Source organism: Callorhinus ursinus, unplaced genomic scaffold (genome assembly GCF_003265705.2).
Source record: "Callorhinus ursinus isolate GAN/ISIS: 27379988/994484 unplaced genomic scaffold, GSC_fseal_2.0 scaffold9, whole genome shotgun sequence".
Lineage (NCBI taxonomy): Eukaryota > Metazoa > Chordata > Mammalia > Carnivora > Otariidae > Callorhinus > Callorhinus ursinus.
The window spans coordinates 17,189,208-17,215,382 of NW_027397071.1; the positions used below are offsets into that span (position 1 = coordinate 17,189,208).

Genomic DNA, 26,175 nt, shown 5'->3' on the forward strand with positions numbered 1-26,175 from the left:
AACCAAATATGAGAACCAACATAACTTTGGGAAATACTACCTATAAGTTCTAGCCTCTTCTCCAATCTAAAATAAAATAGCCACACAAAAATGCATTCCTGGACCTATCCAGGAAGAGACCTGCAAAAAACCAACACCAAAAAAAGAAAAAACTAAACTAACAGCTGGAGACAGAACATTCAACATCCAACCTGCTTGATTCCATTGGGTGTCAGCACAGCACCCCACCTCAACCTCACCTCTGCCCTTACTCATTATTTCTCAAATCATGCTTTCTGTATTTGTCTTCAAAACTGGGAGCCTGGATGTAATTTATTGTCTGTATAGTTTTATTCTCCATTTTATATTATATGTCATAGAAAGGTGGACTTCAATAGATTTATGAACCATCATCAAAACCAAAAAAACTTACCAAGTCGACACATATAGACCCATAAACAAAGAAGTAAGTTTTATAAAATGAATTTAAAAGCACAAAAGAAATCAAAAAGAAGAGTTGTGCAATTCTCCATGTTTTATGAGGCTGAGAGTTTTCATCAACACTGTTTTATGAACATCAGAGAAGGAGGATTTGAAAATGATGGCCATTGACTGCCAAGAAGACAATCTGAGAATTCTACCAAGAGTTGGTTGTCTCATGAGACCTTAGAAAAGCACAATTAATATGAGTTCATGGAACAACTGGTCAATAGTATAGACTATAAATGTGGTAATACACTGAAAGGAAAAGTACCTAAAAAGATTCATGCTAGGCTTGCCAGTTCAAACTCTGTTGACTCTGACCCCAGAACTAAATGGCTTCTTGTTCCCTTGAAGGCCAACTGCCAAGCCAACACGAAAGATGGATGGACTCAAGGAGCTGAATTAGGTGAAAAATACCCTTTTCCTCTAGTTTTCAGCTAAAGTCACTTTTTTTTTAAAGATTTTACTTATTTATTTGAGAGAGAGAGAGAGAGCATGAGCAGGGGGAGAGGCAGACAGAAAGGGAGAAGCAGACTCCCCACTGAGCTGGAAACCCGACAAGGGACTCCATCCCAGGACCCTGAGATCATGACCTGAGCCAAAGGCAGATACATAACCAACTGAGCCACCCAGGCGCCCCTAACTAAAGTCACTCTTGACAAACACATTGGCTATCCTCAATACAAGCAAAGGTATATTTTTGGATACAACTGCTTTACAACTAAATGGAACTTAATTCCATTAACTTAATGGAACCAAGACTGACTTGCAAACAATAACATCACAACAAACACTCCTTGAGTGTCACACCAAGCCAGAAATTCAACTATCTCTAAAGTCTACTATAATCAATGTAATCAAGAACAAGCAGTAAATTGGGGAATTGGGTGAAGGTGGTCAAAAGGTACAAACTTTCAGTTATAAAATAAATACTGAAGATGTCATCTACAACATGATGACTACAGTCAACACTGCTGTATGGTAGATTTGAAAGCTGCTAAGAGAATAGATCTTAAAAGTTCTCATCAAAAGGGCAAAAAGAAATTTTTTGTAACTATATGAGGTGATGAGTGTTAACTAAATTTATCGTGATAATCATTTCACAACATATATATGTCAAGTCATTATGCTGTACATGTTAAACTTAGAAAGTGTTGATGTCAATTACATCTCAATGTAAAGATTTTATTTATTTATTTGAGAGAGAGAGAGTAAGAGAGAGAAAGGACGAGAGGGGGAGGATCAGAGGGAGAAGCAGACTTCCCACTGAGCAGGGAGCCTGATGCGAAACTCCATCCTGGGACCCTGGGATCATGACCTGAGCCGAAGGCAGATGCTTAACCGACTGAGCCACCCAGGTGCCCCAAGACATTTGTTTTAATCATATATGTGGCAAATGTAAGGGGGCCTGAACAAAATGCAATACACAAAATATAACAGGGAATTACAGGCAAAGGACCTGCCAAGCCTCTCTAGAAAAATGAAGAAAGGCTTTAACAGAAGAGACTGTTCAGATAAATTTTTATTAAAGGAATAAATCTTGAAGAACAATGTTATTTAAATTCACAGTAGCCTTAAAACCCCTTTATTAGAAACGCACTAAGAATTTAGAGGACAAATAGAAACAGGCATTTCAGTGAAGAAGGCACATAAAGACACCAACCACACTTCGAGAAGCCTTCGAACTGGTCTTCATTTTTAAAAACTTTTCAACGATAAAACGATAACACTTAAATGGATGTCCCTTAAGGCTTCTTGTTTTTTAAATGAAAGTGTTACTGCAGGGCCCCTGGGTGGCTCAGTCATTGAGCATCTGCCTTTGGCTCAGGTCATGATCCCCGGGTCCTGGGATTGAGCCCTGCATCGGGCTCCCTGCTCAGAAGGAAGCCTGCTTCTCCCTCTCCCACTCCCCCTGCTTGTGTTCCCTCTCTTGCTGTGTCTCTCTCTGTCAAATAAATAAAAAAGAATCTTTAAAAAAAAAAGTGTTACTGCAATAGTGTATTAAAAGAAATCTAGACAATGAAGATAAAAGTATAACAATAAATGATGTAAAAAACCTAGTGGATGACAGAATCCAGATTACAAATGAAGGCCAAGGCAATGATGGCTGACCAGAACTGTAAGATGATTCTTAATATTGTATTAGCCTTAGTTGGTCTGGGCTAGAGACTAAAATCAACTCCCATCTTATCTTAGCATTAGGAAAAAAGTAAGTCTCTTTAGTCAAATTCCAGAAAACCTGTACTATTTCTTCAACTACCTTTTTTACACTACCTTGTGGTATTTTCTGCTTCAAATGTATGGTTTATGAAGAGTCTGGGTTTAGAAACACAGCTTAATGTAAACACAACTCTTGATGTCTTGGGCTATCAGAAAGGTAAAACTTAGAGTTACATTCAAGTTACATTCAACCTTTTAGTAGGAAACAGGTGCCTAAACCAAGGAAGAAATGCCTCATTTTTTCATTAACCATTCTTTTCTCATATAATGAATACCTTTATGCAAACAGATTACTAAAATCCCTTTACGTCTAACCACAACACTATAATTTTCTCCATAGTAGTGTCTCAGTTTCTTTCTTCTAAAATACATTTCAGACCACGTGAATTGAAAAGCTACAACTGAAATGATAGCAAACAACCTAAATGTCTACATGTGTGACTGGTTACATGAGTTCTTGTACATTACACAGAAATAATACAGAATGGAGAAGGACGCTTTCCGTGTGCTGATATGAAAAGATATCCAAGGCAAGTTAAGTGAAAAAAAGCAAGGTATAGAATAGTATATACAGTGTGCTACATTTTGTGATAAAAATGAAAAATAAGAAGACATATGTTAGCCATTAAAAAAGAATGAAATCTTGCCATTTGCAACTACATGGATGGATATGGAGGGTATAAGGCTTAAGCGAAATAAGTCAGAGAAAGACAAATATCACATGATTTCCGTCATACGTGGATTTTAAGAAACAAAACAAAAGAAAAAAAGAGACCAAGAAAAGCAGAATTAACTATAGAGAGCAAACATGGTTACCAGGGGGGAGGTCGGGGGGAGAGGCAGGCATGGGTGGAATAGATGAAACGGATTAAGATGTACTTATGGTGATGAGCACTGAGTAATGTGTAGAACTGCTGAATCACTATACTGTATACCTGAAACTAATATAATACTAATTATACTTGCTTATATGAAACTCTAGAAGGATATGGAAGAAACAAATACCAGAAGTTATCCAGAAAAAATTAGAGAGGTAAGATCAAGGGTGGGGGAGAGAGTTTTCACTGTAAACCTTACATACTTTTTAAATTTCTGAACCATGTTAATATATTTATATTTTCAAATATTTAAATAAAAACAATTTGGAAAAATAGGCTACAATTGTAATAATTATTGCTTAATTCTATGTTAAGTGATAATAATTTTCTTCCTATCTTTTCTTCTATTCTGATCTTAATTAGTCAAAAATTCTAGTTCTCAGGAAACAAATTAATTACCTAGCACATATAAGCTAAACATATAATTATGCTTAAAAGAATTTATTCTTTCCTCCTCCTCCAGGATCTTCACCTAAATTGACAGTTAAGGATAGCAAGGGTCATCTAGCTAGTGAAAGAGAAATACATCTTCCTTGACTTCTGAATGGATAATATCAGCAGCATAAAATTTAATATATATTTTCCACTTAAAATTTTTAAATAGCTACACTGTCCAGCGGGCCTACTGACTGACATTATAATTTTACAAATATTACAGCATTATAATTTCCAGCTGTGTGTGTTATTTTTCAAAATAACAACCAAAAAAAATTGCAAACATATTTCCAATTTAGCAAACAAATTGAATGAGCCCTCACTGTCCCCGGGTAAAGTACCTCAGTAATCCTGTGCAGACACGACCCCTCTCTTACCACAGACGCTGTACTCCTCCCACAGAGAACTTCTGAGGTCACCTTAGAAACCCCACACCTCCAGCGTTTTCCATAGCGCATAACTGTGCCTAATTTGACCCCTTCCATTCTCCAAACTCTTATCTAGCTTTAAAAGCTCAGCTTAGGGGCGCCTGGGTGGCTCAGTAGGTTAAGCATCTGCCTTCAGCTCAGGTCACGATCTCAGGATCCTGGGATCATGCCCCGCATCGGGCTCCCTGCTCAGCCAGGTGTCTGCTTCTCCCTCTCCCCCTGCCTCTACTTGTGCTCTCTCTCGCCCACTCTCTCAAATAAATAAATAAAATCTTTAAAATAAAAAATAATAAATAAAAGCTCAGCTTAAATGAGTCTGATACTTTCCCAAATCTCTGTCAGAATTAATCTTATCCTCATTTGAGAAACAAGACAGAGGATCATAGGGGAAGGGAGGGAAAAATGAAACAAGACAAAACCAGAGAGGGAGACAAACCATAAGAGACTCCTAATCTCAGGAAACAAACTGAGGGTTGCTGGAGTGGAGCGGGGTGGGAGGGATGGGGTGGCTGGGGGAATGGACATTGGGGAGGGTATGTGCTATGGTGAGCGCTGTGAATTATGTAAGACTGATGAATCACAGAGCTGTACCCCTGAAACAAATAATATAATATACATTAATAAAAAAAGAATTAATCTTATCCTCTATTTTTATACAACCTATTTTACAGTTAATTAACGTGCCTAGAGATCTGCCTGCCCCAACTAGGTGTGATCATTAGAAGAAATACTTTCTATTCATATTTATATCCATGTGGAAAATCCTTAGTTCTTACTAATAATAGTAATCGTACTAACAACATGGAGAAAAACAAAAGCCAGCTACTGTGCCAGACATAATGATAAGCGCATTACTTCACTTAATTCCCAGGACAGCCTGAAGCCATTTTACAGAAAAGGAAACAGAGGCTCAGAGAGTAGAAGTAACTTGCTCCAGTTGCTTATCCTTTCTACAGGTAGTAAAAAGCAGAATGAACCTTCAAACCCAGTGTCTCTGCCTCCAAGGCATATATTCTTAACCACTAGGCTTAGAACTTAGTAGAGTGATTAATATTTTCATTATTACTGCAATGGACTGAGTGTTGGTATCCCCCCAAAATGCACATGTTGAAATCTTTACCCCCAAGGTGATATTAGAGGAGATGCGACCTTTGGGAGGTGATTAGGTCATGAGGGTGAGGCCCTCAAGATGGAATTAGTGCCCTTATAAGGCACCCCATGAGGCGCCTGGGTGGCTCAGTGGGTTAAGCGTCTGCCTTCGGCTCAGGTCATGATCCTGGGGTCCTGGGATCGAGCCCCACGTCAAGCTCCCTGCTCAGCGGGGAGTCTGCTTCTCCCTCTCCCCCTCATCCCACTCTTTCTCTCTCTCTCAAATAAATGAATAAAATCTTAAAAAAAAAAAAAAGGTACCCCAGAGATCTTTCTCTCCTTCATTCTACCATGTGAGGATACAAGTTAGCAGTCTGCATCCCTGAAGAGAGCCCTCACCAGAATATGACCACCCTGATCCGGCCTCTAGAACTGAGAAATAAATTTCTGTTGTTTATAAGCCACTGGTAGTAGTCTATGCTACTTTGTTACAGTAGCCCACACTGACTAAAATAATTACCCTTCTCTAAAAATTAGAATTGTATTTTACAAAGGGCTTTCAAATTATAGAAGCCATTAGGAGTGGAAGGAAAAAACAAGCTTTGTCTCCACGTTAAAATGCTTCTATACATAATCTGTCACTTTTTATCCGCCCTTCAGTAGCTAATTAGTTCATCCCCTAGATCACTGGAGGATATTTTCCTCTCACTACTTTCCTCTGACTTCCTGAGACTATCAAACAGATCAAGCAGATCAAGCACATTAGGCAGTATCTCCCCCATTCCTCCTCCCGACCTTGACACCCACCCTGTGCCTAATTAACGCTCCCTCCTATGGCCTGAGAAACAGAAATGGGAACCCCTTGGATCTGAAGGGATTTAGTCTTGATTTATTCATTCAAATATTTGCTAAAATCACTTTTAAGTGTCAGGCACCAAGACCTGCCCTCTGTGAGTTTACAGGAGAGTAAGGAAGACGGACAAAGAGGCCTCCTCAATCTTTGCTCTTCCTTTCTTTCATTATTGTCGGTAATTATGAGATTAACAGCAATAAGAAATACATATGCTGGGGCACCTGGGTGGCTCAGTCCATTAAGCACCTGCCTTCGGCTCAGGTCATGGTCTCAGGGTCCTGGGATCGAGCCCCACATCGGGCTCCCTGCTCCACGGGAAGCTTGCTTCTCCCTCTCCCTCTCCCTCTGCCCCTCCCCCGGCTTGTGCTCTCTTGCTCACTCTCTCAAATAAACAAAATCTTTAAAAAAAGAGAATTACAGATGTTTGTAGATTTGGACACACAAATAAACAAAAAGCAAAAATAAAACTGTTAGAATCTTTCATAATTCTATCAGAAATGACCACTATAGGAGTTTGGCTATATGTTCCCTTCCATTTTTTAAACAAGCTCAAGTTTACCTGAAATTTTTAAAAAACCTTCTTCAGCTGATACTTAAAAAGTATTTTCCAACACTGTAATGAGAAACAGCCTTCCTCAAGATATAAGCTAGATTCATGTGCTAAACAGGTCATTTTGGGTCCCCATTGAACATGGGTCTCTGAGAAGGTACTTTGAGGGTCTTACTCTCTATCCCCAGCCCCAACATTCATTCAGTCAGAGCTCACTCATGCTCATGAAATGAAAGACTGAATGGATGAATCAATGATGTAGAGTACTGAAATCTAACAAGTCAAATCTTGACATGTTTATTAGCTCATAAATCAGGCACTCTTTGTGCTGAAAGGTCATGACACAGAAAGAATTCAAGGAGAAAATTAATTCCTAAAAGGAAAAAGCTATTTTTTTCTTACTAGATAGGAGGAAAAGAACTCAGCAAAAATAAAATAATAAAAGCTACCATCTCATTTAATTCTGTATAACATCATGGTCACAGTCTTAAGACAATTAAAAACACAGCAATCCAACTCTACAGCAGCAGCTGTCCAGCCAAGTGCTATTAGCCCAAGTCTCACACGAGTTATACCTGAACGGAAGATAGGGGGGGTTTGAGCCAGACAGGAGTGCTCTGTAGGCTTCTTCTGGTGTCTTCTTTAAATAGATTACCTAAGACAGATAAATAGCAACATTTAGAACACCACCAAAGAATGACACAAAACCAATTTAATTACTCACCAAATTTGCATTTCCCTTTTTCCACTTTGACAACTGTCAGTCATGGTGATAATGCTAACCTTTAAAAGACAGCAACCAAGCTGCCAAAATTTCCTTTTCAGCTTGAAGCTAAGCCGCAGCCTTTGGCTTAGAAATGGGTAAGAGCTTAGAGACAGATGGCAGATCCATAAAGAGGCCATCCAGGGCTGTTTACAAAGGCACACTGAACAGATACAATGGCAGAGTTCTCCCTTTTGGGAGCAGAACAATTCTACTTCCATTATTGTACTGTGCATTCACAGCACAATAAAATAAAGTACAGTAAAATAAATCACAACAAAACTGAAAATGAATGCAGGTAAGAGCGCTAGAGGGGCACCTCAGTGGCTCAGTTGGTCAAGCGCCCAACTCTTGGTTTCGGCTGGGGTTGTGGTCTAGGGTTGTGGGATCAAGCCCCACATCGGGCTCCATGCTCAGTGCAGTCTTCTTGGGTTTCTTCTCTCTCTCTCTCAAATAAATAAATAAAAATATTCACAAATAATTTTTTTTAAAAAGAGCACTAGAAAACACACTGGCTTGACTGTTGATATTGAGGATACTTAAATCCCTCTGGCCCAGCATGATAAACTAATCTTAAAGAAACAAAAAAGAGCTCTTAAAACCAGTAAACAACTTAATCAGCATATTGACTATATAATATGTGCCAGGTACTGGTACCTCTCTTAACAGAATTTACATTATGGGGCAAAGACAATAGTTAACAAAATAAATACAGTCTGAGATAGGTGCTAAAAAGGAAATAAACAGGGCTCTGGAAAGAGAATAGAAAGGGGCTACTTGAAGGAAGGCACAGGGAGGGCTCCCTGGTAGACATGTAGGGTAAGATCTGCAGGGGACAAGCCATGGAAAAGTAAGGAAGAGAAGGAAGGGCTTGCCAGGCAGCAGGAATACCGAGGGCACCATCCTTGCTGAGGTAAAGAGCTTGATGATTGGACAGAGAGATCCTCAGTGTGGCTAGAACACAGGAAGGAGAACCAAGTGGTGGCCAAATAGTGCAGAACAGTACAAACCATAGGCAGACTCCAATTTTATTCTAAGTATGATTTAATATCTTAACTTTGAGCTGAGGACATTTCCCTCTACAGTTTGAATCAAATTTTATTCCCAATGATCCTCTCTACCTAGAATTAATGGCATTATTTCAAAACCCTGTGCATTTCAGCAAGAGTGGCAGGGTCTCAATTCTTAAAAAGCAGGGACTTCCTCTTTACTTACAAATTTCCTTTGAGTTTTAAGCTATCCCACTAGCAATATATTACATGCATTTTTAATCATTAACATTTTCAGGACTAGAAAACACCTTAATTCTGTCTTCTCTAAAGAAAGGAAACTAAAATAAATACATAAAAGAGACTTCCAGCGTTTAAAAGAAAGCTCTATATTCATTTGACAAGTAAGCCTGACAGTCTGATAGGGCACACACCAACCAAAGCCAATCGAATGTGAAAGAAAAACAGCCCAGAAAATGAAACCACCGTCAAAGAATGATCTAGGCGTGAGTCACTGATTCTACAAAGGGAGAATCACAGCTCTAGTTGTAGCTCAAATAATCAGAAAAATCCACTTAAACCAACCCTAGCTTTAAAGCCCCTTTTGAGTAACCAATATGAAAACAGGATTTTGCTGGGCCTTAATGTGTAGATTATACCCTATAGAGTCAGTTATAATGCGGTGATTCCTCAAGCCTAAAGATGCAGCACTCCTGGAAAGTTGACTACCTCTGCTAAAAGGGAAAGCTGCTGTAAAAGGCTTCTGTGTTTGGATGGCGTAATTAAAGCTCAGACAACGACCTTTGAAAAGCAAAACTACATTTCCCTCCTCAGGAGCAATTACATTAATTCCCTTTAATTTCGAGGCACCATTCTGCAGGAGAGGCAACAGTCCACATGAAATCCTTCTTTAGACTGGATACCCCACAGGGTTTAGCTACTCATCTTACCTGCATGACTTAGCACACATGACCCATGTTCTCACACTGTAAGATGAGAGTCTGTTTTTATTTTTATCCCAGTGCTAAATTATTAATAAGTGCAAAGTGAAACCCAGCAGAGGCCATATAAATTCCAGGAAGGGTCCGGGGGCAGGTAAATACAATGCCCTTTTACAACCTGATGATCGGTGAAATGTAATAAATGAGTGCATTACTGTATGTATGCATGCTAGAGTCATTAAAATACCAAATTTAGGGGCACCTGGGTGGCTCAGTCATTAGCGTCTGCCTTCGGCTCAGGTCATGATCCCAGGGTCCTGGGATCGAGCCCCGCATCTGGGTCCTGGCTCAGCGGGAAGCCTGCTTCTCCCTCTGCCTCCTCCCCTCCCCCTGCTCATGCTCTCTGGCTCACAGGCGCGTGTGATCTCTCTCTCTCTGAAATGAATAAAAAATTTTAAAAAAAAATAAAACTAAAACCAAATTTAATATCAAAAATTTGTTGCCAGATATTCTAATATCTCTAAAAATATTTTCTGAATAAAATTAATTTCAAAGCATCTTCTAAATATTTTGATTTTCCTTTTCTGCTTCCCAGGGGAAAAAATGCTGTCTACTTTCCTCACTAGATATTAGCATAGATAAACTCAAACTGAAAGAATCTTCCCAAACTTTTGACAGGTAAAATTTAACAAAAGCCTGCTGCCTAGTGCTTGGTGTATGTATCATGCTAAGTTACCCCTGGAGGAGTGAGGACATGCATTACCTTTTATCAGAGTGCACTACTCTTGCCAGGAAGTCCTCGAAACTTCTCAATAGAACGGCACTGGACATAATGCGTTTTTTTTTAAGATTTTATTTATTTATTTGACAGAGAGAGACACAGTGAGAGAGGGAACACAAACAGGGGAAGTGGGAGAGGGAGAAGCAGGCTTCCCGCGGAGCAGGGAGCCCAATGCGGGGCTCAATCCCAGGACCCTGGGATCATGACCTGAGCCGAAGGCAGATGCCCAATGACTGAGGCACCCAGGTGCCCCGCATTTTTAATTTACTAGAAGCCAACCAATTAAAGTGATTGTGTTTTTGCTTAATTAACTTTAATGCCAGGTACCAAGGACCCAAATAACTCTCTCAATTTCTTTACTAAAAGAGTCTTAAAGAGCCAGCATTCTAAAATAAATAAATAAATAAATAAATAACCAATGGCTGTGAGGTTTTTGTTTAACAACATCACTGAAGTTAAAGTACTACAGTACTATAGTACTATAAGATAGCATAATTTATATGATTTACCAATAAGCCAATGTTTCCCACACTTTAATGCGTCAACTTTCCCAACTTCCACCACCACAGGTAGCGCCATGTATTACTATTTTCTTTAAACAGACACACCCTTTTAAATCAATTTATTCTAAAGTGTTTTATATCATTGCTATTAACAGAAAACCAGTATCATTTGCTATGTAGAGTCTAGACATAAATGAATATTAAAATACCTAATTTAAAAATATTCAAAGGTTTGTGCACACCACACATTGAGAAACAATGCTTCAAAATATCAAGTTTGGGCTAATTTTATAGAAGAACAGCAGATCAACCTGGGAAGTTAAATAAAATCCTCTTTAAATTAATCCAAAAATACTTCTAAATCATTTCTTTTTACTAAATCCTATGGTCATTAAATCTTTAAAGCCTGTCGAGAAATAATATGCATAAATTTCAGAAGCATTTTGGAATTTACAATGATATTTCTCTACTCAGATCATTTAATCTCTCTGATACATAAAAGGTGATTCTTCAAACAACAAATGGCTTAATATAGAAGGGCTACACCAGACTTTGAGTCACAAATTGGCTGATGGTCTTTCTCTGGGGACATTTGCCTCAGTTCTAAGTATGTTTTTAGCTGTGTTTTTAGGGGCTATTATTTCTCCAAAAAAGACTTATTATAAAATGCAACACATACACACATCCCATATATATCTAAAGATGAAACCTGTGCCCCTATTTTAATTAGATTTATTTTCTGTGATCTGTAAAATGGAAATACTCTTGAGGATTTGATTTGGTCATCTGAGAGAGTATTCTTTAATTGTGGCATTTGATTTCCTGTTATTTGTTTACTATTTTGCTTGTTTATAAAAGAGAAAACAGATGCTGAGAACAGCCTTTCCCAGTCAGGTGCCACCACCAGAACACCGACATGATAGCTGTGGACTAGCATTCTGACCGTTACTGAGTCAATTAAATTTCTTCAAAATAGAAGCTTCCAGAAAACAGATGTTATAACTTAAAAACAGTCTAGAAGCCCTAAAACTTACCAAATATTGAAGACTTAAACCAAAAGAGAAATTTTCCTTAAAATTTTCAGACAGGTAGTTCTAGCATATACAGAGTGCTAAATGGGGACGTTACAGAGATGTCCCTCTGTGTGATATGTGCTTTGGATTCTATTCCACTAAATTAACAGTCATGCACGGGCCCCTCTCCCAAGCCCCATATAACTTAAAATTATCACACTTGCAAGACAGCAATTGAGGACAAGGATGGGCAGAGGTAATAAGACAATGTTTCTTTCCCTGGTACAGCTAACCAGTGCAGAGCACCTGCTTGGTTTGAAAGCACTGCACCCTCACTGGTTTCTCCCATCATCCCCCTGTGTCTGTCATCCGGGGTTCCTCCCAGTCAGCCAAACTCAATCTCCAAAGCCACCTGTGACTCTGGCCTCTCTCCTTCATTGTGTCCATCCTCACCCAGTCAATACCCAGACTGATTCTTTCTCTATAGCCTCTACAGCCTGAGGTGCTGAAACAGGACATCTGGGGAGAGAAAGAAAAGTATACAGGGCGCCTGGGTGGCTCAGTTGGTTAAGCGACTGCCTTCGGCTCAGGTCATGATCCTGGAGTCCCGGGATCGAGTCCCGCATCGGGCTCCCTGCTCAGCAGGGAGTCTGCTTCTCCCTCTGACCCTCTTCCCTCTCGTGCTCTCTATCTCTCATTCTCTCTCTCTCAAATAAATAAATAAAATCTTTAAAAAATAAATAAATAAAATAAAGGATTTAAAAAAAAAAAGAAAAGAAAAGTATACAAATATCTTCTCAAATTTTATAAAGCCACTACTTGGGGTCCCTCCAACGACCTTGAGAGAGAGAGAGGCCCAACCATGTTAAAGGCCCTGAATCTTAAACTGCTTTTAGTTTTCCGGTGAATCTGCATTTGACCTTTCTTTCATGACTATATCATCACCTTATTTCAAACCCCTATCACCACACTCACACTAACACGGTTTCTCTCTGCCTCCACTTCTGCCTACTCCAGCAATTCTGGAACAGGACTCTGAGAGTCTCAGTCCTGCTCAAAAACCCCAGCCAGACTGCCCACCCTTCACCAAGACAAGGTGCCAACTGATCTCTCCAGGTGAATTTCTCATTGCTGCTTAAATGAACCCCTACCGCTAGTCTGGACTCCTCACCATTCCCTAAGCATACCTGACACCTTCATCTGAAGTTTCTTCTGGAATACTCCACACCATCTCTGCTATTAAAATTCTTCCTATTTCATTAGACTTAACTTGACTACCACCTCCGCCATGTGTTTTTTCTTAAGCTCAGAAACCCTTCCCCTACTCCTTAGACTCAACTATAAGAATGATAATGACCATGATAATGATGATAATAAAAAAAGTTATAGGGTGCATACTATGTGCCAGGTGCTATTCTAAGCACTTGACATAATTTGGCTTAATAATCCTCACAATCACCCTGAAGACGGTTCCATTATTAACCCATTTCCACTTATACATGAAATGCTGAGAATCAGTGGCTCAAGGTCAGACAGCTAGGGTGTGGTGGAGTCAGGCAGTCTGGCTCCCCACAGCACTCCTAACCACTTCCTGATGGGCTCCTGACAGCTCTGTCGTAATTATTTTCCATTATACTGAAGTATAAAGCTCCTTAAGTGCAGTAAACATGTTTTTACTGTTTTTATACCTTTATAAGCCTTACAATGCCTCCTATCAGATAGATGCTCTAGAAACATATGTTAGTGGATAACTGCTTTAAACGTGTAAGGTACTACAAGTGCATCCACCCTAGAGAGTTAATTTAGCTTAAATAATAATTAAGTGAATGAGACTTTCTAAATGTGTCACTACAATTTTAGTGATAATGCCCAAGGGAGCTAGGGAAATTAACTTTCAGAGGCAAGTTATTTGAGAGCATCAAACTAGGTGTAGTCAATTCTTCAGTGATGTGCTAAAAAGAAAGTAAAATAGAGACTGATTGTACAAATAAGAGCTCTAGCTCAGATGACTTGCTTTAGCTTATACTAAGTATTTCAAGAGCCAAGGCATACTGCCTGACCCAGACATTCACTGTCCCACTTCCCCTGTGTCTGTTCGGAATCTACCCTCTGCCACTCCCCACACCCAGTAAAAGGCAGGAAGCAGGAGGTAGAACAGAACACAAGTCACCAAAGATCAATGTGTATGTATTTAATGCTTACAGTTTTGCAGGGGAACGTGCATACACACCGAGACACGGGGAAATTCTGCAACCTGGTGAAGGAGTTTAAAATTGCTGACAACAAGGGCTGTAAGTAGGGCTGGGGTACAGTCCACGAAGGAACCAGACTCGACTCAAGCCTTCCTTGCAACATGGCCGCGTTTAGATGGCTACCTCCTCCCTTCCTTTGGGACCACAGCTCTAAGCCACAACGGTGGGGCAGCCTTCTTCCCCAACCTGATGAGATCAGGCCCCTCCCTCTGTTCTGAAAGCGCCCTGCCTTTCTCCTTTAAATTCTTACCGAAGTTTGTCTTCTGGGGTGATTTTAGTCTGTCTCCCTGGCTAGACTATAAGTCGAGCAGGATGTTTGCCTCTTCTCTATCTGCAGGACTCAACACTGCCTGGCACGGGGAGCATACTCAAAAAATGGTTGATGGATGCATGAACAAAGAGTGGAGGGAAAGAGGGCATTTTATGTGAGAACAAGTGTGATGTGGTCACAGGACACAGATCGTCTATCTAGAGCGCGGGTGACGGAGTGCAGTGGTTCGGCACCCCAAGACCGCAGCCAAGCTGCCTAGATTCCAATCCAGGCTCTTTCATGTATGAGCCGTATTACATTAACTCTCTGTGCCTCCATTTCCTTACCTGTGGGGTAGGGATAAGAACTGTAACTGCCTCCTAAGACTGTTGGGAAGATGTAATGAATTAATATTATATGTAAAATGCTCAGATTTGTATCAAGCACACAGCTCTTCTATAGCAAGGGACCACAGAAAGGAGATAAACTTTGGTCCCAAAATATTTCTTTTCTCCTTTTGACCACCTGTATCCACGTGAATCTGGATCCACAACTGTTATTTCTGACACCTGAGTCCTAAAGCCTATGTGTGTAAACATCAAAACATGAGGTTGTAAACGTCTCCCATGACTGCTATATACCAAAACCGTAACATACAGACCATCATTTAATTCAACCCTCTCATTTGAAAGTACAGATGTTGATCCTACTCTCAGTTCTGCCTCTTCAAATGTCCCCTGAGTCTCCTGGTGCCTTAGAATCAACAATCATAAGATAAATGCTGTAGACCCCGTTTTATCCAATCCATTGTCAAAATATCAGATCCTTGAGGTGGTCCACATCTTTTCCCAACAAAGTACACCAGAAGAGAATTGATGTTGTATTCATTTTTCCTTATGTGAGCTTCTCATGAACAAAAGAGTAAGAACACTAGGCTAGGTTTATTTTTAGGAGAAGAAAGCAATTACCAGTAACCAGCAAAGAATGAGCCACCAAAGTCCATCGAATGAACATCTACAAAAACACACTAGGTGGTGAGAAACTCGGCAAAGAGTTGAAACATAAAACTTCTAAAGTCTCTTCCTTGGCTCCCAACACTTTGGTTCTCAGACTTCTTAAGTGTCAGGGCACTTTATAAACTGCTTTTTCCTGATGACAGCATTAAGTTTAACTGCCGTATGCAAGCACAAACAAAATGTTTATTTTACTCTTTTTAGCAACATTTCTCTTCTTAATCATTTCCTTTCATTATAACCAATGACTGAGAAAACAATACCTACATTCAGCTTTAAAACTTAAAAAAAAAGAAAAGAAAAAAGCCAAACATTCCTCAAATGCACACTGATTCTACTTTTGTTCTCATTGTTTATGGAAATAAAAATATTCAGTGTTAAACGATCCCTTACAAATTAGATAGTTAAGTCTGATTGCAAACCAGAAATGCAACCGAATATTTAAAACAGCCTGTATTTTATTCTATTTTAAATCTATTGTACTGAATAGTCTAATTAAAACAAGAATGGATGCACCTTGTCTTTAACACATTATAAAGGAAGGTAAGTTGTTCTCCCTGTTCTTCCAGTTTTGAGTCTATTATAAGTCACAGAGTATGAGGCCCGCAAAGACAATGCATTTGCTGAATAAATATGGAGGCCACACTAAGTCCAGAAGTCAGGCAGAATCTGATGCCAGGCCTCCATCCGCATTGCTTATTTCTGCCCTAAAAATACTTAACACTCATCTGACATCCTTATGAGAACAAGGTTTAGCAATGACTGTACTCTTTGGCTGAGCTGATGTTTGCTCTGAAATATTCTCAAGTAACATCTCTTTACATTTTAATTTGGATTTGAGATTTGATACACAGTGGACTTTATTTATTTGAGAACTCATTTAGAATAGAAATACTATCTCTGCCTCTCATGGGCGTGAAGAGAGTGAAACCAGTAGCAGCTCTTTGATAGGCAATTTAGGAAAAGTGTAGACAACATTAGCCCTATGTGTCTCCCCGTCGACTTTGACAGGAACCAGAATTCTAGCGGCCTGCAAAGATATTCTTCCAGAACTGACAGCTACAGCCCAGACGAATACACATCTCTTGCTAGCTGTGTCTCAGTAACACTTCAGGCTTTTCCTGCCTGGAGAGAGCTCACGTTCCAGCACAGACACTGCCGAGCCACTTGTATCTCACTGAACTAGCACAGCCCCTTATTAAAGCAAACCAAGGAAACACTAAGCCAATGTTCTCAGCACGCAGACGTCTAAAGAGCCCCTTTTAAGGGGGAAAAGGAAAAAATGTTTGGTCCCAAGAAAACCTGAGTCCCTAGTCTCACACAAGAGTATAATGCTGTTATATTACGACACACAGGTAAACATAACCCTGTATATCATCCATCATTCATCGTCAGAAGCCAGTCTCTATATGAAATACAAAAACAGACTCACTCCAGAACATTACTTGAATAATACTCTCAAATGGAATGGTTCTGTCAAAAATTCCTCATGCTGAGTTTCCCTGATTACTTCTGGATATAGTATGAATTTTATTTCAAAAAACCTCTCAAGAAAGAAAAGCAAAAAAAAAAAAAAAAAAAAAGGGGGTTTTTTTTAAGCCAAGGACTGAATTTGATCGAGCTTAGAAGGCGAAGACCGAAACTTCCTTTATAATGAAGATGCAGATGACAGGTCCACAACAGACCAAGCATCAGTGTTTGAATTCTCTTAACGCCTATAACCAATTATAGAATGTCTTTAATTTGCAGATGAATTATATTCTAAAAGTGTATTTGTAAAGGCTAATATTTAGATCTTTGGAAATAGTTTCCCAAAGTTAAAATCTTATGGTTGTCAGTCTCTTAGGCTAGTCCAAAAATGATTATAGAGTCCACTTTATCATTAAAATCATATATCTAAAATAAAATGTGGTGGAAAACATGATTTCAAAAACTAAAAACTAAAACAAAATACTTAAAGAGGCATGTTTACTTTTTAAATTCTCTTCCCTCAATGCTAAGAATACTTGAGGAAAGCCTAGATTAGAAAAATAAAAACACGAGGAAACCAATGCACATGTTTAGGATGACTTTAAAGTGAACTGTGAATTATTTCAAATGTTTGGATTGGTACTTTAATACATCTAATTCCACTTCAAAATGCAGAGCTTTCCTCAATATTTGGCATTATGATTAGGACTGAGTCCAAATCAGAGGCAAAAGGAGGCATGACAAATACGAGAGGAGAAAGATTTTCTTGCTGTAAGCAAAGGGAGATAATTGGGAAGAAATGTGGATGAGAAAGGTCAGAAACTTTCTGGACAAACACAGACTGCCAAACTCTCCAGGAATGGAACCCAACCAGGGTGGGAAAGCAATATGACCAAAGTATGACTTGCTTCCTCTGAACTTACAGCAACTTACAGCAGCTTAGGCAGAGGAAGGAGGTAGACCAGACAATTAAATGTATTCATTTTAGCAACTAGAACAAGCACCTGAGGAACAAAAAAAGAAGCCTTTTCGAATATAGTCATCTTATCCTTTTCCAAATTGAAGACGTTTGTAGGTGAGACGTTATCCAAACTTCTAAGACAGAATCCACATAGCATGTGAACTAAATCTCAGATCTAGAATCTCATAGTAACTTGTAAGCTACTGTTCTTTGAATTGACTCAAGAATAGAAAACCAACAATGAACACAAACAAGGAACTGGTTGTTCTTTTCCAGTATTTACAAAGATTTGTTGCTTAGAGAAAGCAGGAGAAACAAGAGCTTTGCCCATCAGTCAGGTGTTTGCAGAAAACATTCCAGGGCCATTTCACTGCATTAGCCCGACCTGTTCAAAAATATGCCACATGACAGAACTGTACTTCAGGAACATAATGGAATGAATCATTCTGAAATCTGTATAGACTTTTTAAAGAAGTAACCATGTTCCTTAAAAGTTTATTAATTCCACAAACAGTACAACTGAAACAAGTGAAGACAATTCCACCTTAAATAAAAGTAACTTAAATCCAACAACAGGGGCGCCTGGGTGGCTCAGTCGTTAAGCGTCTGCCTTCAGCTCAGGTCATGATACCAGCGTCCTTAGATAGAGCCCTGCATCGGGCTCCCTGCTCGGCGGGAAGCCCGCTTCTCCCTCTCCCACTCCCCCTGCTTGTGTTCCCTCTCTCGCTGTGTCTCTCTCTGTCAGATAAATAAATAAATAAAATCTTAAAAAAAAAATCCAACCAACAGATCTATTGCATGCATAGCCAATATATGTAACATATAGGAAGTCTATCCACCTTCCCTGCAGCTACTGGAAATTTCCCTCCTGTTCCAGCTCACTGCTGTAGCTAAACCTCACTACTTCCAGAAAGTCATCCCCCCACTTCACCCTGGTCAGTGATTTCTCACCCTGTCTTGATCAGCAGCAAGACTCGAGGACAGATATACTTGTAGTAAGAAAAACAAGGAAGAAGAAAGGAAAAGAAGGAGATGAGCAGAGAATTTGCCACAGTTTTACATACAGGTGATTCATTTTTTCATTCAGTAAAGAATTACTGGTACCAGGCACCATAGATAACACCAAGAAAAAGTCAAATATATTCCTAGCCTCGGGAGTAGCCCTTCGACATTACTTCATATCTTCTAAGAGAAGCCAGGGGGGGACGCCTGGGTGGCTCAGTCAAGTGTCTGCCTTTGGCTCAGGTCATGATCCCAGGGTCCTGGGATCGAGCCCCACATTGGGCTCCCTGCTCAGCGGGAAGCCTGCTTCTCCCTCTCCCACTCCCCCTGCTTGTGTTTCTGCTCTTGCTCTCTCTCTCTGTCAAATAAATAAATTAAATCTTAAAAAAAAAAAAAGAAGCCAGGGGATCCCCAACTTCAATTATGCCTCAGAAAAAAACCTTCAAAATTGTTTTAAGAGATCGATAACCTGATTTCCACCCCCCTGAGATTCTGATTCACCAGATTATGAGAGGTCTGGCCCGCGGGTATTTCTGAAACAAAATCATGGTTTAGAACTGCTGTTATAATAAGGCTAAATACCTGAATTATATCACAGAACTACATATACATATTATTTCATTAGCTTTAAGTGATAGATGATAAGGAAGCCAACATTCTCTGTGAAATTCCAAGGGCACAACAAAAGGCTTTGCCTATGTCCTTGACAACCCATGTGACAAATCTACCTCTTCATTCATGTCTTCTAGTAGGGACTGAGCTATATTTTAGGGACGCAAAAACGAGGACAGTAGGGAAGGCAGACATGTAAATAATCAGACCCTTATGGTATGGTAGCATAAAAGAAATCTGAAATCCAGAGCTAAACGGTACCATGGACAGCCTTAAGCAGAGTTCTAAAAGATGAGTTTTAAAAGTCTTTTTCAGGGGCGCCTGGGTGGCTCAGTCGGTTAAGCGTCTGCCCTCTGTTCAGGTCATGATCCCAGGGTCCTGGGATGGAGCCCTGCATTGGGCTCCTTGCTCAGTGCGGAACCTGCTTCTCCCTCTCCCTCTGCTGTTCCCCTGCTTATGCTCTCTTTCTCTCTCTCTCTTTCTGTCAAATAAATAAAATCTTAAAAAAAAAAATAAAACCCTTTCTCAGTGCAAAACAGATCATTTCAACTCTCCAACAACTTCCCTCATGAAGACTAAAATCCAAACTCTTCCTCTCATATAAGAGCCCTGGTGGAGACCTCAGCCCCTTTGCCCTCTGTGTTCCAGCCACCTTGGCTTTCTCTTGGATCCTCGGTCATACCCAGGTCATTCCCACCCTGAAAGGCTTTCTACATGCTATTCCCTCTGCCTAAAATGTTCTTCTTCTTTATCAGCTTAACGGTCATCACCTCCGAGAGGGATTCTCTGAACTCCCCATCTGAAGCAGCCAGCCAGTCCCTATCCTATTACCACAGGGTCACTGTCCCACAGCAGAACAGAAGCTCCATGAGGGTTTTATCAATACAAGGATTTTATCTCTCTTGTCCATTGCTAGATCCTTCAGAGCCTAGAAGGGCATCCGGCACAGCTGCTCAATAATTATTTGTTCCAACAACAGAAAGAATAAAGGAGCCAGACAGAACGGGAGAGGGAAAGACTTTCCTGTGAAGATGAATAGACAGTGCTTATTAAACAATGAAGGCTACAGGGGCCCCCTACTTCCCTCTTTCGACTAAGCTACTAGGAAAATCATAAAAATTCAAGTTTTAAGTGTGAGCAAGTCAGAGCCAGATTCTGTGACATGTAACCAAAAAACTCAAAGTATGACAATACTGCTATTCTACATAGGAGCCAATGAAGAAAGGAGCAGGGAAAGGAAGGAAACAAAGCAACAGGGGAGAAGTGATCAGAAACGGAGGGAGCAGAAAGAGTTGGAAGGAGCAGGGAAAATACAAAGATGAAGGAGAGCTACGCAGAGATAACTAGGAGTGGTAGATGGGTAACAGCCACAAAGGAAGCCAAGGGCAAAGTGTAAGAAAACGGGTAACTTGTTATTTCACACAGTGGCGCTAACCGAGACTCTGGGCGTCTCAATAAGCTGGGGACTGCTAACTAACAGAGGAAGAAAGACTGGAATGCTAAAAGTAGAGGGGTTCTGGGTCCTCCCTGTTCTGCCTCTTGGGTCAAGTTCCTTCATTTCTTTGGGTTTCCTAGCGCGGTAGGGAGGAGGAGCAGCGAAGGGTAGGGATGGGCAGGCAGGGCAAAGAGAGGACCTCTCTCTCAGATCTGTCTGCTTCTGTAACTTAGGGCAGAATCACTGTACTGTAAACAGCTCCACTGGAGCGATTAATTCTTCAGAGGAGAAATTATTCTCTGAATTGCTATGGTAGATACGGTAAAAGCCAGAATCCCATCCTGCAGTCTTTGTACTTTACTTCAGATCTAGGTCAATCAATATTCCTTTAGAAAAGTAAAATAGAGTTTATACAAAGAGTCTAGTGGCCCACATTCTGGGTCAATCCCAAAACTCCTTATTGTAATAGAAGGATCTTAATCAACAACTTAAATCTGACTTCCTCTTCCATGAATTCAGAAGGAAAATATTGTCATCAGTGAGTACACATGTATAAAATGTAGTATCTAATATATTTTTTTTAACTCTGTGCTAATAATGGCATAGCCCAATGCCAGGATATCCTAAAAGTGGATGTGGTTGGTTTTTAATTCATACATCTGACTTGGAAACAAGCAAACAAAAATGATTTTAGAAACTGTTTTAATCCCATTTTGTCACTCTTTCCATTATTTCACAGATGTGTTTCCAGGAAAAGAAGAAAACTTAAAATGTGTCTCCAGGTAAAAGATGTAGCTTCCTGTCAAAACTACTACTCACTGGCAGACACTGAGAATTTTCTCAAAATTCCAGACATTTCTGAAGGGAACAGAAGTATTTTATCACATTCAACTAGTGGGATTTTAAGTGTCCCCAATTCCAAGGCAGACAATAGAAGATGCTATTAGAAGAGTTACAGCATATCCATCAATTCTTTGTACAGGATGGGTCCATTCCCATAGCTTTTAACAAGCAGTTGATTTCAAATTAAAGCATTGCAGCTGAGATCCTGGTGACAGAAGTCAAGGCCAGGAGCTGGGGGTAGGAGTGGTGTGATGTAGACCCCAGGTATGTAGTCCATCTGCATCATTTCAAACAAACTATTAACATGAGATCAGTCACCATTGGAAATCTGAATCCCCTCTAGGGCTGTCTCTTACCTCATTCATTCCTCTATTCCTTAAAACAAGAGGTAGGCACTATGCTAGGCACTGGGGATACAAACACAGGAAGAGTCATCCCTTCCCTCAAGGAGCTCACTCTAGTGGGAGAGAGATGGCAAAGCAAGTGATTGCAAGGAGCTTATTCTAGTAGTTGATACTGCACATAATCAACTGTAAGACAAGGTAAAAAAAAAAAAAAAAGCTAGCATTAAGCCATGGCCTGGGTCAAATAGTAAGAAATGACAAAATAAACGAGTAAATACACAATTCCAAGCAGTGAAAAAGTACATCCCTTTAATTCAATATATAAGTGAAACAAATGGACATAAGCTTTGTCACAGATAAAGTATGTCTTTTCAAGGCTACTAAGATTCAAAAATTTGTGCTGTAAGCATAATGTATCAGCACTTAAATTTATAGTACTAAATACAGTGTGTGCATGGGTGTGTATTATGGAGAAAACATCAGGAAAGGTTTCTCTGAGAAGGGAATTGTGGTTTTCTCTTATTACTTAGAAATTTCCCAAAGCAAGCCCCACTAAATGACTCACACACCACCGCTCAACACAAATGTAATGTCTGATTCATCACACAGTACGTATCTTCACATGGAAAGGCTTGTCTGTCTACTCATTAATTTGAAACTATGAACCACGACTGTTACTCGCCTACTCAATAATGTTCTGAGGTACTGCAGCAACTCCAAACAGTTCTTTCAGACTGAGGTAACACCTTCCTAGTCCCACTATTCACTTTGATTAACTGTGAATTTGCTAACTACATCCCTGGCTTTCAGTCCTCATCATAAAAGCTTGGTTTTCCATAATGAAAACTCAGGGGCCCTACAAGCATTTGTCATGGGGGGTGAGGGGGTGGGCACAGGGGACGCAAAGCTGGGACAGAGTAGCAATAGAGAAGAGAACTAAGAAAGACACATAGGGCAGAGTGGTGCTAACAGAGGAACCTAGTGGCTGACATGGGCATGGCTAAGTTTACTCACGCGGTCACCATGTTTTGGGCACTAAAGGTCTTAGGAATAACTCAACACATAGCAACCTCACCAGGAGCTCCAGTTAGCTCCTCCTTTATTTAAAATGTCAGAAAATACATATGGAGAGGGCTTTTTATTTCAATTCACTGTCCACAATGGGGAAAAGGCTACTATTTTACTCACTATATCAAACAGAAGAGATTTCGTGAAATGAAACTTACATAGATTAAAAGTATGCATTCAAAAACTCTTATAAACCTAAGGTTTAAGATTAGATGTCACACATCACTTCTCAGCCTTTTGGCTAAGATCGAGTGTAGTATCTGTTCTTATCAGTTTAAGATTAGATGTCACAAAGTGCATAGGGCATCATGTACCATCAGCATGAATACAGAAACTACACTGGACGAGGCAGTCCCATAACAGACCCAGAAACCAGCTCAGCGCTGGCTCCCCAGGCCCCCCAGTGCTGACCCAAGCACAGGCTTCTCTCATTCAAGGTTATCACAAGTGAATAAACGTACATTTTGGCTGCCAGGAAGAAGGGGATGCATAGGAGCTTGAGGGAAACATAGTGATTCAAATGAAAGTGAGATAAGAAAAGACAGATTGCATTACTTGAGGTCTTAAAACAAACTCAGCTTTTCCCAGCCATCAAGTATCAACTGAATCAATATCATGTGGAGGCCAGCTGGACATCTTGATATTTAGACAGAGGAGCTTTTTGAAGAGTTCAGAACACTTTCCATTTTCCTTAGGTTGTTCATGTTTAATCATGGGCTAACCCAGATGGGCCAAACAATCCCCCGTGTATTCCATGCCAAAACTGATACCCTAAAAAATATGCAAATACATTTCAGATCGAAGCATAGTAAGCAGATTCTGCAAAGGCTGCGTTTTGCAAACTGCAGGTAACTACCCATTACTGAGTAGCAAAATCAGTTTAATAGGGTAAAGATTTTTTTTCATAAAATAGGGCAGAATATAAAATGTCAGTATACCTCACCCATTGTAAAGGAAGAATTGTTTCATGAACATTTTGTTTCAGTTATACATGTGAATGGTGTGTGTGTGTGTGTATGTGTGTGTACAAAGGGGCAGTGTGAAATATGGTTCTTACTGTGGTTTATAGTGAAAGAAGCTTGGAAAGCCCTGTCTTGAGATCTGGTCTAAACTGCTTCATGTCATTCCTTAGTTCTCCTGTTCTCCTATCACTTCTGACACTCAGACCTACTCTAAGCCAACCATGGACATCACCAAAGCAAGTGTGAGCAAAATTGCCACTGCATCTGGCTGGTACATAAAGGTATTTGGGGTGTTAGCCCCCTTAGCCAGAATTAAATCTCAGATGCTACCTGGAAAAGAAACTGCATGAGTGAATGAAACACTGCTTTGTAACTGGAAAACTCTGCCCTTCCACACTACATGTGATTTTGAATCTTCTGCAGAATATTCTGGTTTAGATGTAGTATTATTCCAAGACTAGCACTGCTCAGTTATATGCTGTGAATGGATGAAGCTCCAACTAGGAACTTGGGGATTTGGGTTCTAGCCTCTCACTAACCGAATTTGACCTTGGGCAAGGTACTTGGTCTCTCTGGGCTCAGATTCTCCAACTGAAACATGAGAAAGCAGGACTGCAGCAGAGTTTTTCCTAGTGAATTTCTTGTAGAGGTACCTTAAGGGTTCTGCAAAAGTGAGTCTACTTTTCTGAATTCACATACGTTTATTTTTAGACAATAGACACAATACACAATAAATAGCGAAAAAATAAACACAATAAACACAATCAAATGGACTCAATATCGATTTTTACCATGGTGGAAATCACCATGGCGGTTGTTTAGCAGCCAAATAACTTCATTTTGCATAAAACTTGGATGTATTACCTCCGGAGGTATATATTCTGCATATATTCTAGTATATATATATAATTCTGTATATATTCTCATAAATATCTCATTGAGTAGGAACTTATAGTGCTTCACTAGGGATACATCTAAATGCGAGTCTGTTCTGTCCAGATATTCGTATAAAACTGAACAGAGACGGCTCGGAAACATAATTGCCAGGTGAGGCCCAGGCAAACATATATAACAACGTGCTAACTGCAGACTAACCCAGATGGGCAGATTACCTGCTACTCACATCAGGCATTACAAATACATTTCAAGTGACACTCTGATAACGGTCAATCTCTTCAAGGCCTCTGGTACCTCTTTTTAATTTTTTTTCCATAAAAAAATGCATCCAGTTAAAATTTTTAAAGATCCAACTCTGATTAAAAAGTTTTCTAGTATTCTTCCTTTAAGCTTTTGGGTTACTTCTTACTGAAAATTATCATAAAATTGCAAGGACAGCTGTTAAAAAAAATTACTGACATTTGTTAGCAATGAATGTATAATGTATAAATAAGGTTTTTCCCCTACTGAGAAAAACAAAAAATTCTGAGGCCAAAATTAAGACTCTCATCCATAATACTGATTTCAAATGCTTGTACATATTAACAGACTGAAATTACAAACAATTGAAATTACATTTCAGTTCTAAAACTGCAGAGAGTTATATAAAACATTTTGTCTTACTCAGTAACTTTAAAAGTAGAAATTAGTACCTCAAGACACTATGATTCTTGCTATTATTTTTTAAATCTTTCTTTTTTAAAGATTTTATTTATTTGATAGAGAGAGAGAGAGACAGTGAGAGAGGTAACACAAGCAGGGGGAGTGGAAGAGGGAGAAGCAGGCTTCCCGCCAAGCAGGGAGCCCGATGTGGGGCTCAATCCCAGGACCCTGGGATCATGACCTGAGCTGAAGGCAGACACTTAACGACTGAACCACCCAGGCACCCCTCTTATTATTACTTTTACAATTAGTCTTGACTTCAAAATTTATTTTCAAGTACTACAGCTTTTAAATTATTCCATATTAAACTTCCAAGAATTGTGGAAGATTAACTTTTATTTATCAATGTTTATATCAATGTTATTAATATTTATTTATTAAACATTCAGCCATTCGTGCCACAAATATTTACTGAGCACTTAGGATATGTCCTACACTGTCCTACATGCTGGAGCTATT

At 39.7% G+C, this 26,175-nt stretch overlaps 1 protein-coding gene and 1 pseudogene across 10 annotated transcripts in view; one reads left to right on the forward strand and one right to left on the reverse strand.

Moving 5' to 3' along the window:
• CDC14A (cell division cycle 14A) overlaps nt 1-26,175 on the reverse strand; it is a 187,759-nt gene that overhangs the window by 109,725 nt on the left and 51,859 nt on the right. For 9 of the 10 annotated variants that reach the window (XR_012379345.1, XR_012379344.1, XR_012379343.1 and 6 more), the window contains one exon: nt 7,491-7,570. Coding sequence is in view for 4 of the 10 variants with exons in the window: in XM_073896238.1 (XP_073752339.1) it covers nt 7,491-7,570 (80 nt within the window). In the remaining 6 variants the exon portion in view is untranslated. Of the gene's footprint in view, nt 1-7,490; nt 7,571-26,175 lie in introns of those variants that run through there. The other variant, XR_012379346.1, reaches the window with a different exon arrangement.
• On the forward strand, nt 23,377-23,474 carry LOC112824680 (U2 spliceosomal RNA; annotated as a pseudogene).